Genomic DNA, 12,997 nt, shown 5'->3' on the forward strand with positions numbered 1-12,997 from the left:
TGACTATATGGTACATTCCACAGAAGACTGGGACATGCTGGATGTTGATGAGGATGACAAGCTGACTGGAGAAGAAGAATTTGAACTTCTAGCTGGACCTCTCGGCCTTAATGATCGTAGGATTGTACCAGAGCCGGTGCAGTTCCCAGACAGCGATCCTCTGGGGGCTTCTGTAGCCATGGTAACTGCCACCAACAGCATGGAGGAGACACTAATGCAAATAGGTACTTTTCGGCTCTGATTAAGAATCCGTTATAGAATATAGCCAAAGTACATCAGCGGGGATAATCACTGAAAATATAGTGGGGAAGGGCTCATTGTTAGCTAGCTTGGAGGTGGGTAGATTCAGATTAAATCCAAGGAGATTTCCAACCATAGTTATGATGGGGAAAGTGTGGTAGAAGCTTAAACAGTGGAGGGGTGTTACGGAATATACATGCTATGTGTCAATTTGGTTTGACCCTAGGATGGTGGAGCTCATGAGATTGCGGGGGTTTGGTCAGTGGAGGCGTATCTGCATTTGGTTCGTGTCTCAGCTGTTTGATGGTGGTGTTCTTAAGACGTTTGAAATGCTTAGGAAAGAGTTTCCTTTAAGCCAAAACATGCAGTATTGGCAGTTGAGACATGCCCTAAATAAGCAGAATTAAGTGTCGTGGGTGGTCCTGCAGTCAGATTATTTGTTGAATCTTATAGGTCCTGAAAGAAGTACGAGAGGATTTATTTCTTTAATGTATAGGTGCCTATTGGACACCGTTTTACTGAGACACCCGTTAATGTTGAAGGAAAAATGGATGGCAGACTTGGGTTCCTTTTTGGAATCTCAATGGGAGTCCATATTACAATATATTCCTAAGGTCTCTTTGAGTGAGGCTAAGAGGATGTCACAGTTATATTTGGTGCATAGAGTATACATGACACTGTTATGGATGATGAAGGCGGGACTGAGAAGAGACTCAAAATGTCCGAGGTGTTCTGAGGAAGGAGCCGACCTTATGCACATGATGTGGTCGTGTTCTCGCCTGCAGCCCTTTTGGGTGAAGGTGCTTAACTTGATTCAAGAAGTGATGGGGGTAAATATTGTGCGTAGCCCGCTGACTTGCCTCTTGGAATGTGTGGATGATATTGCTGCTGAAGAATGTGAGAATTTGACTACTGCAAGATTGTTGTATGCTGCCAGGAAGATTTTCGCGATGCATTGGTTGGATGAAAGACCACCAGTCAAAAAAGAATTAGTCAATAAAGTTAATTTTATTGTTCTCATAGAAAGGAATATATATATAGGGCAACATACATGGATGGACTATCTAGGTGTGGCGTCTGCGGAGTTATTGCAGGCTAGGCTGGGTCGAGTTTGATTGTTTGGGAGAGAAATTCATATTTAGAACGTTGTGCATCTGAAAAGCTATGTTTCACTTTTCTAAGAGGTGATGTATTAGCTGAAGTATAAAGGATATTGGGATGGGATTGGTGGGAAGGGGGGGGGGGGGGGTTATTGAGTTAAGGGGCTAGTTATGTTATAAAATGAAAATTTTACAAAAGCCGACACCATGAGTAAATATAGTAAACATGCTCATAAGTAGAGCAAGGGTAACTCCCTACACAGTTGAGCATAATACTCTTAATAATAATGCAAATAAAGATAAAAAAAAGTATATATTTTATTGCACAATCAATGACTAAAGCAAAAAACAAAACACAAAAAACCATAAAAATTAGAGTAATAACAGAAGTGGAGTCTAGGTGAGGATACAAAAAATCTGGACTAGATCACATTGCACAAAGTTATAAGCACCAAAGCCTAAGCAATCCTCAATAATGTATGCATAATAGATTTTCTAAAGTAGATCACACCAACGCATGAACAAAAAAAGTTAAACACCAATGTGGTTGCCAAGCATCAGTGAGATGCCACAATAGATGAGTAAGTAATCCTTTGAAAAAATTGTTGTTGTAATTTCAGGTAAAAATTACCATATAATCAATGAAGTCATTCAATAGGAAAACAAGCAGGCATTTTGGGGAAGAAAGTCCTAAAGCCACTACCCCCTTACTAAAGTGCGGGAAATAGTGCAGGCAAAGTCCATAGTATATATAGGTGCCTACCCAAGAGGATGAATGTGCGCGGTGATCAGCCAGGACCGTGCAACTGTTAAGAGAGGGCAACATACAAAGTTTGAAAAATGTTTGGGGCAGATGGATGGACTATCTAGGTGTGGCGTCTGCGGAGCTATTGCAGGCTAGGCTGGGTCCAGTTTGATTGTTTGGGAGAGAAATTCATATTTATAAAGTTGTGCACCTGAAAAGCTATGTTTCAGTTTACTTACTAAGAGGTGATGTATTAGCTGAAGTATAAAGGATATTGGGATGGGATTGGTGGGAAGGGAGAGGGTGGGGGGGTGGGTTATTGAGTTAAGGGGCTAGTTATGTTATAAAAGGAAGACATATTAATCTGCTTTTTACATTACATTTTGTGTCTGTCTGGCGTTTGTGTCAGACTGTATTACAATATGGTTATCTGTTGTAATAAAAAAAATTTGATTAAAAAATGAATCCGTTAACAGTACTAGCCATTTGTGGTGAAACTCAGAGGGACATTGAGTGGTGGTTTCATTGTAGACACGTCTGTTGTGAGGTTTTGTTAGAATACACACACATTGTCACTATATTCGGATTTCTCAGGCTGCCAAGGTGCTCTGGAGAAGAGCTCATCGAGCCGAATGACCCTGGGAGAGCAGGCAGCAGCTCTGGTAAATCCTCATGATCGTGTGATGGCCCTGCGGCGGGTGATAGCTGCTGCACAAGTACTGCTGGCTCGGACCATGGTGATGCGTGCACTTTCACTACTTTCTGTCAGGTTTGTACTTTTCATATCTCCACACAGTGTATTTATTTTATACCTGTTTACCGTGGCTGCTTTCTATAACTAATGTAATGTATCTCCCTTCTCTTGCAGTGGGTCTAGTTGTAGCCTTGCTGCCGGCTTGGAGTCTCTGGGTCTCACCGATATCCGCACTCTGGTCCGCCTTATGTGCTTGGCTGCAGCAGGTAGAGCTGGCCTCTCCACCAGTGCCTCGAATGCACTGTCCAATTCTGCTGATCGCTCTCGTGGTTTACATAGCAAGACCAGCAAACCCATCTCCTGTCTAGCATACCTGAGCACAGCTGTAGGCTGCCTGGCATCCAGTACTCCCAGTGCTGCCCGTCTTCTCGTCCAGCTTTGCACCCAGGTTAGATATTCATCTGCAATTATTGCACCTAAGTATTTGTTTTCCTTTTTACTTGGTCCTTGTACAATTATTGTTAGATTTGTGTCTTCTGCAATATATAGCGTGAAGGTAAGTAAAGACATGTCTGCTTGGTGTTTTCACAGAATTTGATATCTGCAGCAACTGGTGTGAATCTAACTACTGTGGATGACCCTGTGCAGAGGAAATTTCTACCAAGTTTTCTGCGTGGAATTGCTGAAGAAAACAAGCTGGTCACCTCTCCCAACTTCGTAGTGACCCAAGCACTGGTGGCTCTGCTGGCAGATAAGGGCGCTAAATTGCGGCAAAACTATGACAAAACCGAGATGGAGAAAAGAGGTAGGATTCCCTGCGTACCCACCTCAGAAGTGTTTTTGTGCACATTGAGGAGTTGTGCATTCTTCTTGTACCTTTATGCTGCAGGTCCTTTGGAACTGGCAAATGCTTTGACTGCCTGCTGCTTGTCTTCCCGGCTATCCTTCCAGCATCGGCAATGGGCTGCTCAACAGTTGGTGCGCACCTTGGCTGCCCATGATCGTGATAATCAGACTGCCCCTCAAACTCTCGCTGATATGGCTGGAGACTTGAGAAAGTGTTCCTTTACCAAACTTGAAGCACATCAGAACAGAGTAAGTTTTTATGTTGCTGTGTCTTTTGTTTAAATCCATGTTTATTTTTCTTCCTCCAGTAGGAAATTTACTTCACGGCATTTTGACTACAAAGAGGTTACATGTACAATCTGTGAATTTAAGCGACAATTAAGGTATCTAGTTAATAGTGTAAACATGTTTTGTTTTCTAGGTGATCACTTCAGTTTGGTGCAATAAGAAGTGTCTGTTGGCCACAAACAGCACAGATGGCACGGTCAGAGTTTGGAGCGTCACTCGAAATCAGTGTTTTCTGCAGCAAACCTGTGTTTTCCAGAAACCGTAAGTACTTTCTGACAGAGCCAAATAGGCAGAGAACTTTTCTGGTGACGTTGAAATGGTTATCTAACTGTTGACGGACCCATAATTCCTGACAGACACATTATAAGACCGCAGGATCCATATATGTTTCAAAACATATTAGAAAGGATTTGATCTCTCTTGGCTGCAGGAAAATCAGTGCTAATGTTTCTATAACTCATGTATCTGCTGTACATATCTATATATTGCATATGCTCTAAATTTATCTGTTCGCAAGACTGGTGTAAGATGTTTAAAACCCACTTGAAAGTGTACCAATTACTTGTTTTTTTGTTTTTTTTATTTAGTAGGTTTTCCCACTTAGAAAAGTTTGTTTTAATCAATAGATCTTGGAATAAGTAGTTCCACAGTTGGATGTGTTTAAATAGAATGTTCCTGTGCTGAGATAATCTTATAAATGTGCCCCTGCTGTGTACTGTGTAATGGCTGTGTCTCACCGGACAGGGACATGGTCTGATCATGTAACAGAAAATACCCAAAAGTGACACCATTCTAAAAATTGCACCCTTCCAGGTGCGCAAAATCACTTTCAAGAAGTTTATTAACCATTCAGGTGCTTCACAAGATCTAAAGCAATGTGTAAGGAAAAAAATGAACATTTTACTTTTTTCACAAAAAAATTACTTTGGAACCAATCTTTTTGATTTTCACAAGGGTATCATGAGAAAATGGACCACAAAATTTGTTGTGCAATTTCTCCTGAGTACATCAATACCCCATATGTGGGGGAAAGCCACTGTTTGTGCGCATGGTAGGGCTCAGAAGGGAGGGAGCACAGTTTGACTTTTTGAAGGCAAAATTGGCAGGAATCATTGGCAGACGCCAACACACCCCTAATCCCAACCGTAACTACAACCCTAATCCCAACCATAACCACAACCGTAATCCCAACCGTAGCCCCAACCCTAGCCCCAGCACCAGCCCCATCTGCAAAGAATGGAAAAAACAAGATTTTTGGTTACTTACTGTAAAATCTGTATCTCGGAGCCTTTATTGGGGGACACAGGAACCATGGGTGTATGCTGCTGCCACTAGCAGGCAGACACTATGTGCAAAAATAGTTAGCTCCTCCTCTGCGATGTACACCCCACCGACTGGCACTAGGCTACTCAGTTAGTGAGAAAGCAGTAGGAGAAACAAGATAAAGGAACAAACGGACAACTCAAACCGGAACAATAGAGCACAAAAGAAAGAACAAGAGTTGTTAAACATGGGAGGGTGCTGTGTCCCCCAATGAAGGCTCCGAGAAACAGATTTTACAGTAAGCAACCAAAAATCCTGTTTTCTCTATCGCCTCATTGGGGGACACAGGAACCATGGGACGTCCCAAAGCAGTCCCTGGGGAAGGAATAGCTGAAGCTTCATTCAGGTCAGAAAACTCACCACTGCCACCTGCAAGATTTTTCTGCCTAGGCTGGCGTCCGCTGAAGCGTAGGTATGGACCTTATAAAATTTGGCGAACGTGTGGATGGAAGACCAAGTTGCCGCTTTGCAAAGCTGTAGGGCGGAAGCCCTATGGTGCACCGCCCAGGAGGCTCCCACTGCCCAGGTCGAGTGAACCCAGGGGAAGGCATTCTGTTCTTGACCCGGAAGCCTCCAAAATCGCCGTTCTGATCCAGCGAGCAATCGTAGCCTTAGAGGCCAGAAGACCTCTTTGAGCAACATCAGGAATGACAAAAAGAGTCTGTTTTCCTAAAGGAGGCGGTCCTGGCCAGATAGACCCTCACCAGGTCTAGCTTGTTCAAAGAATGCTCCAGAGGATGAGCCGGACAAAAGGAAGGGATGATGATATCCTCATTTAGGTGAAAGGCAGACACCACCTTGGGAAGGAAGGAAGGAGGAAGCCGCAAAACCACCTTATTCTGGTGCATAACCAAAAAAGGAGGGCGACAGGAAAGGGCCGCCAACCCTGAAACGCGCCTTATGGAGGTCATGGACGCCAGAAATGCCACCTTCCAAGACAGAAAGGACAGGGAAACCTCTCGGAGTGGTTCAAAGAGATGACTCCTCAGAGCCTCCAGAACTAGATTGAGTTCTCAGGGGACCACCGGTGTCCTGTACAGGGGAGCCGCATGCGCAACCCCCTGAAGAAAAGTTCTGACCTGAGAACAGGAGGATAGATTCTTCTGTAAAAGGACGGAAAGTGCTGACACCTGACCCTTTAAGGAATTTGGGGCCAGACCAGCGTCCAATCCCCCCTGGAGAAAGGCCAAAACGGAAGGAAGAGAAAAGGACATAGGCTGAATGCGTTGAGACTCACACCAGCGGAAATAGGCTTTCCAGATGCGATAATAGACCCTGGATGATGACGACTTCCTAGCCTGGATCATATTGAGAATCACCCGATCTGAAAGACCAGATGGTCTTAGCACCGTTTTTTCAACAGCCACGCCGTTAAATTGAGCAACCAAGAATTCTGGTGGCAGATCGGACCTTGGGACATAAGATCCGGTCTGTCTGGGAGCCTCCAGGGGGCGTCCGCGAGAAGATTGAATATGTTCGCGAACCAAGACTGTCTGGGCCAGTCCGGCGCAATGAGAATGACTGTCACACCCTCCATCTTGATTTTCAACAGCCTGGGAAGATGGGGGAGGGGAGGAAACAGATAGGGAAGCGCAAACTAGGACTAGGGAATGGCCAGAGCGTCGGCGCCCACCGCGAGTGGGTTGCGGGACCTGGAGACGAACCGTGGGACCTTCCTGTTCATGCAGGACCCCATGAGGTCCCCATCCAGATTTCCCCATCGAATGCAGATCTGATGGAAGAACTGCAGGTATCACCGGGACCGTTGACTCTACCCAGAGAAGAATCTTGGCTACGTCGGCCATTGCCGCGGAACTCCGGGTCCCTCCCTGGTGATTGACATATGCCACCGCTGTGGCATTGTCTGTCTGAACTCTGATTGGCAGGCCCCTGAGAAGCGTTTCCCAGTGGATGAGGGACAGAAGAATAGCGCTCAGCTCTAGGATGTTGATTGGCTGAGAGGATTCCTTCACCGACCAACATCCTTGGACAGTCAGATGATGATATACTGCTCCCAAGCCGAGAAGGCTGGCATCCGTTGTCACCACCTGCCAGTGGACGGGAAGGAGGGACCTGCCCTGGAAGATAAGAGGGGCTTTCAGCCACCATATGAGAGACCGTTTGACTTGGTTAGAGAACCGAAACGGACGATCCAGGGAGAGAGCAGACTTGTTCCACTGTGATAGGATGGCACGCTGAAGAGGTCTTGAGTGGAATTGGGCAAAAGGGATCGCTTCTGACGCTGCCACCATCCTCCCTAGAACTTTCATGGCTGAGCAGAAGGATGGAAGCCGAGCGCTTTGTAGAGTGTGAACTCTGTTATGACCGGGTCACCGAGGAGGAGAACAAGACCAAGCTAAGCCACAGAAAACCAGAGAGGTTGGAAACTAAGGGGATTGCAGACCCCTGATCCTATCCACACAACTAGCAGTAGCCGTTGAGCGTACCTACGATGATCCTAGACGCCGCGACACAGCCGGAGAGCTAAATAAGCCTAAAGCAAGAAAGGGGAAATCTAAACTGCCCCAGAGCAGACCCCAAAGGAATAGATAGCCCCCAAACATATATTGTTGGTGAGACAAGATAAAAACACAAACGCAGGTAGGAAAATAGACTGAGCAAACGATGGGGCCCACACTAACTAGACAGGACAGGAAAGGAAAGACACTGTCTGCAATCACGCAAAAAACCCTGCAAAAAATGTCCTAAACGTCTGATAGAAAAATACTGAAGTCGCACGACTTCGCCCACTATATCAGCACTCTGGTATATTCTGAAAGCAGAGCAAAAAGAGGCACAAGCAGCATCATATGGATGGAGATTCAGCACAGCCCCAGCTGGAGCTGGCTGACCACAAAAAACTGAAATAGACAAAACCAGGTCAAATGTGAACAATAGCAAAAGAACACTTAGATGAGCAAGGACGGGCTTAGCTGGAAACTAAGACCTCAGGAGGCAGGAAAAAAAATCACCAGCAGGGATAGAGGGAGTCGGCTGTCTTAAATCCAGTCAGAAACTCCAGATCTCCAATCGTCGTCCTCATTATCAGGTGGCAAGCCTCTGTTAATCAAATCAGCTCCATTACCTCTAGTAACCACCAGAGGAAGCCCAGAAAGAGAACTTGCGACCCCTCTGTCAATATAACCAGCTCCGCTACCTTCACTAGTAACCAGAGGTAGGCCAGAAAGCGAATTCACAACAGAACTCCCTGCTGGAGGATTACTCTATTCTCTTTGGGGAGAAAGACCCTTGTCAGACGGGTGTCGAACAGCATTCCTATAAAGATCAGGCGCTGAGTCGGAACAAGGCAAGACTTTTTTCCTGTTGACAAGCCACCCGAAACGGGACAGGGTGTCGAGAACGATGGCGAGGCTGTCTCGGGCCTGAGCAAAGGACAGAGCCTTAATGAGGATTTCCTCGATGTACAGGATGAGGACAAGACCTCTGATCCTCAAAATGGCCATCAATGCAGCCATGATTTTGGTGAAAACCCTTAGGGCGGTGCAAGACCGAACGGCAGGGTGACAAACTGGAAATGATGCTGACGTACTGCAAATCGCAGGAACCTTTGATGCCCTGGGAAAATAGGGACATGAAGATAGGCATCCTAAATGTCTATGGAGCACAGAAAATCCTGCGCCTCCATGGAAGCAATTACAGAATGAACTCCACCCTGAAATGTCTCAGGTGGACTCTCCTGTTCAGCAACTTGAGAACCAGGATTGGCTGCACTGTGCCGTCTTTCTTCGGCACCCCAAACAGGTTTGAATAGAAACCCCTGATTACCCCTGAACTGAGAAGGGAAGCGATGGCTGCAAAGAACCCAAGACCAGGGAAGGATCCCTTGGAGGATTGGATTCTAAGAATCCATCTCAGGGCCGCGAAGCAAAATCTATTTTGTATCCCGAGGATACGATCTCCCTGACCCATGCATCCTCTACCGAAGCTAGCCAAACGTCCTTGAAAAAGAGACCGACCAGCTTGGGAGATACGCTGAGATCTTGACACGAGTCATGTCGAGGAAGATCTGCAGTGTCCTAGACCAGGTGGATCTACCCTGGGTGCCACGGGAACGCCAGGAAGGAGTGGCTTTAAAGGAAACCTTCCTATCCTAGCGAGCCTGCGGCCTCTGCTGGTGGAAAAAAGCCTCTGTCGCCGTGAAACAACGAAAGGACCGAAACTACCGCTTCAGAGGTGGCTGACGGGGTTTTGACTGGGGGAGGGAAGAACTCGTGCCCCCAGTGGCATCCTTAATAATCTGGTCCAGCAGGGAGCCAAATAGACGAGATCCCTGAAAAGGCAAACTGGTAAGTGACTTCTTTGAAGATAAGTCCGCCTGCCAGGCCTTAAGCCAGGCAGTCCGGTGAATAGCCACAATATTACTAGACGCTTGAGCTGCGCAAGAAGCGGCTTCCAGGGAGGCTGAGACCTGGTACTTTCCTGCATGCGAAATATGGTCGTCGAGATCCGCCAAGTCATCCAGACGAGCTCCAGCACGAATGCCATGACTGAGTTGTTTGGCCCACATGGCAATGGCCATCGAGACCCAGGTGGAAGCAAAAGCCGGGCATAATGTGGAAGTGACCGCTTCAAAAGCTGATTTTGCAGAGGATTCTATGATCCTGCCATTGGAGTCCTTGAGGGACACTTCATTAGCAAGCGGGAGCACCGTACTGGTGGATAGTCTGGACACTGGCTGTCCACGGTAGGAGAAGCTGTCCAATTAGTGGTGAGCTCAGGAGAAAAGTGATATAGGACTCCGAGTCTGGTTGGGTTCTCCCTTTCCCTGGTAAGTATCTCCTGAAATTCTCCATGAGGGGCGAAGACCTTGGAAGATGGTTTTTGACCGTCTAAACGAAACCGCCTGATCTGTGGGTTCCGTAGAGGTGTCCTTGATGTTAAAGGTCTGGTTGACTGCCACAATGAGGCTCTGGACCAAATTTCTCATGTTAGAGGTTTGGTCCAAATCCAGATCCGATTTCTCCTCTAATGGCGCTTCCGAGAATGTCTCGCCTGACTCGGGAGAGGAAGATCGGGGAGAGGCAGACCGCCGAGAAGGCCCGGGGGGTGAGATGGAGCTGTAAGAGGACCTAGAAAGGCGCTCCTGTCTGGATCTCTTGCGGCCTGTGTTAGAAGGTCTGGACAGTGATTCCTGTGACCCAGTAGCAGCTGAGGGCGTAGGAAGGGGCAACCTGTCAAGTACGGACACTAGGGTCTGTGACACCTTGGTGAGGTCCACCACGGACTGTGACAGAGAGGCAGCCCAGCCTGGAATAGGGACTTCGCTGTCGCCTGGGACAGAAAGGGGCTCCTGGGTAGTAGGTTTAGTGGGGTTGATGCAACTCTGACAGAGGGAAGAGGACTGACACGAAGGAAGCTTGCACTTACACGAAGAGCACACAAAATTGACTGACCAGAGCAGAAGAGGTAGGCGGGCGAGAGCGCTCTCCTTTAGGCATGATGAGACAGACCCACTAACAGGTGCCAGAAGATTAGGGGATAGGAAGGCGCAGAGGAGAGTGTCAGGCTGCAGAGCAGCTACTCACAGTCTATGCAGGCTGACGACAGAACAGGCCGATGCAAGTCCTTGCAGGTACCTTGCAGTCTACGGGGCATCTAGGAGGCTGTCGACAGTCTGGGGTGCCAGTGAAAAATGCACGCGCAGCAGGAGGAAAGAGCACGCTTTCTCGCCATATCCGGGAGTAGAAAGATGGTGGCGATCTGCGCTCACACAGTGGCCGAGGGAGTGGGCGAAGCTAACCGCTGGGGGAAGAAGAGACCAGACTGGCGGGAGAAAAGCCGACCTGGATGCAGAGAGAAAAAGGGGGTGGAGCCAATGCAGAGCGCTAGGCCCGAAAAGTCGGGGCCTAGATTAATTCTCCTGACCGCCAGAGCAGAGGGGAGCGGCGCGGAGGTCCCCAAAGAAGCATCAAGAAGGTAGCAGAGCGCCCTATCTTTCTAGAAACTAAGGGATAAAGGTCCCTGACATTAAAAACGCCCCAGCGCTCCAAAAAGGCCACAATAAAGAAGATAAACTTCCTTCATCTCACCTCCCCCCCCCCCCCCCCCCCCCTTTTTTTTCTGCTTTTTTCTGGTCCTCTCTTCCATCTTCATCCTTTCTTTCTGGGAACCTGGTGGAGAGAGTAGAAAAGCACCTCTATCCAGACATGTAAGACGTCTTCGCCTCCAAGTACTGACAGGCTCTGGTGGGCGAGTGGGTAAGGAGACCGGGGCAAGGACCGGATCCAGGTCGCCTAAACACGCTTCAGTGTTAGGGGCTCTTGGTCCTGCCGGGAAGACATATGAGGATACGGGGTGGCAGTACACGCCGTACTCAGTCTCTTTGTGGGAGTACAGTTGTGACTATTCATACTGTATCCCTCCGGGTACCTGAAAAGGAACGACGCACACTGAGGTAGATATGGGTCTAATAAAAGACCCGTGTCCACCTCCTACTGACACTTAAGCTAAAACTGAGTGGCCTAGTGCTAAGCTAAAACTGAGTGGCCTAGTGCCAGTCGGTGGGGTGTACACTGCAGAAGAGGAGCTAAATTTTTTTGTGCATAGTGTCAGCCTCCTAGTCGCAGCAGCATGCACCCATAGTTCCTGTGTCCCCCAATGAGGCGATGGAGAAAAATCATTTTTTTTTTATTTTATTTTTATCTAACTAAGGCGGTGATAAAGGGGGGTTTGATTTACTTTTTTTTTTTTATTTTGGTCACTGTGATAGACCGTATCACAATGATCAAAATGAACCAATAGGAAAAATGTCCTATTGATGCCGAGTGACAGTTGGCAGATCTTGGCGGGTGCAATGTGCATGCGCCCACCATTTTCTAAAGGGAAAATTACACAGAGGACCAGGGGATGGAGCCGGAGGGTCCAGGCATGCCGGAAGTACCAGGGGGCCTCGGAGGACCCCATTTCACTTTCCTATGTTAACATATTGGAGAAGAGAGAAATGAATGGGAAATCTGACTTTTTTTTCTCCTTCACCTCATTGGGGGACACAGGTACTGTGGGTGTATGCTACTGCCGCCTGGAGGCTGACACTAAGTGAAAAAAAGAGGTTAGCTCCTCCTCCGCCGTATACACCCTCGCCCCGATTGCGGGCGGAATCAGTTTTTGCTTATTGTCCATTGGAGGCACACGTCTGGTCTTTTTTCCAGACTGTCTTTTTTCCATGAAGATAAGACAGGGGCAACGGATCCTATTGAAAGGGTCCGATTTCCCCCAAACCAACAACGGGTGAGCACGTGCGAGTGTCGCCTCCACGTATCCTTTCCCGCTACGTGAGACATGATGCCGGACTGAGCCCTGACCACCCTAAGGTAGTGAAACTCTAGGCTGTACAGAGGCCTGCGAACAGTCCGTGTGGCACCCACTGCATCACCAACGCCAGACAGCGGTGGTGGAAGGTGGCGGACGATCCCTCTCCTCATCCCCTGTAGGGAAGATGGAGTTAGGGTGCCTGCAACGTCCTTAAGCTTTTTTTCAGCCCCCCTTCCCCCCCCAACCTGAGTATCAAGATGGACGTCTAGGGATGAGGCATGGAAGGAGGTGGGCTGGGAGGGCTCCTGTAGACCCCCGTGGTCGGCACTCCTGGTGGCGCCATTTTCGGGCTTCCTGGGTTGCGCCACATAGTGTGGCAGCCGGCGGCGCATGCTTTCTCTGTCCAGGCCCGGCGGTCCCGCCCCGAGTCCGGGCGCATGCCGGAAATTTAGTCCCCGGCTTTTGCCAGAGCTACGCCGCGGGCGGAAG

The 12,997-nt window shown here is 48.1% G+C and overlaps 1 protein-coding gene across 5 annotated transcripts in view; it reads left to right on the top strand.

The window, feature by feature from the left end:
- HERC1 (HECT and RLD domain containing E3 ubiquitin protein ligase family member 1) overlaps positions 1-12,997 on the top strand; it is a 341,682-nt gene that overhangs the window by 241,145 nt on the left and 87,540 nt on the right. For all 5 annotated transcript variants that reach the window (XM_073579381.1, XM_073579383.1, XM_073579385.1 and 2 more), the window contains exons 48-53: positions 24-224; positions 2,680-2,854; positions 2,954-3,227; positions 3,371-3,584; positions 3,669-3,874; positions 4,047-4,174. In XM_073579381.1, the coding sequence (XP_073435482.1) occupies positions 24-224; positions 2,680-2,854; positions 2,954-3,227; positions 3,371-3,584; positions 3,669-3,874; positions 4,047-4,174 (1,198 nt within the window). The remainder of the gene's footprint in view (positions 1-23; positions 225-2,679; positions 2,855-2,953; positions 3,228-3,370; positions 3,585-3,668; positions 3,875-4,046; positions 4,175-12,997) is intronic.

The sequence above is a fragment of the Dendrobates tinctorius genome, unplaced genomic scaffold (assembly GCF_039654945.1).
Source record: "Dendrobates tinctorius isolate UK_male_01 unplaced genomic scaffold, ASM3965494v1 ptg000062l, whole genome shotgun sequence".
Classification (NCBI taxonomy): Eukaryota; Metazoa; Chordata; class Amphibia; order Anura; family Dendrobatidae; genus Dendrobates; species Dendrobates tinctorius.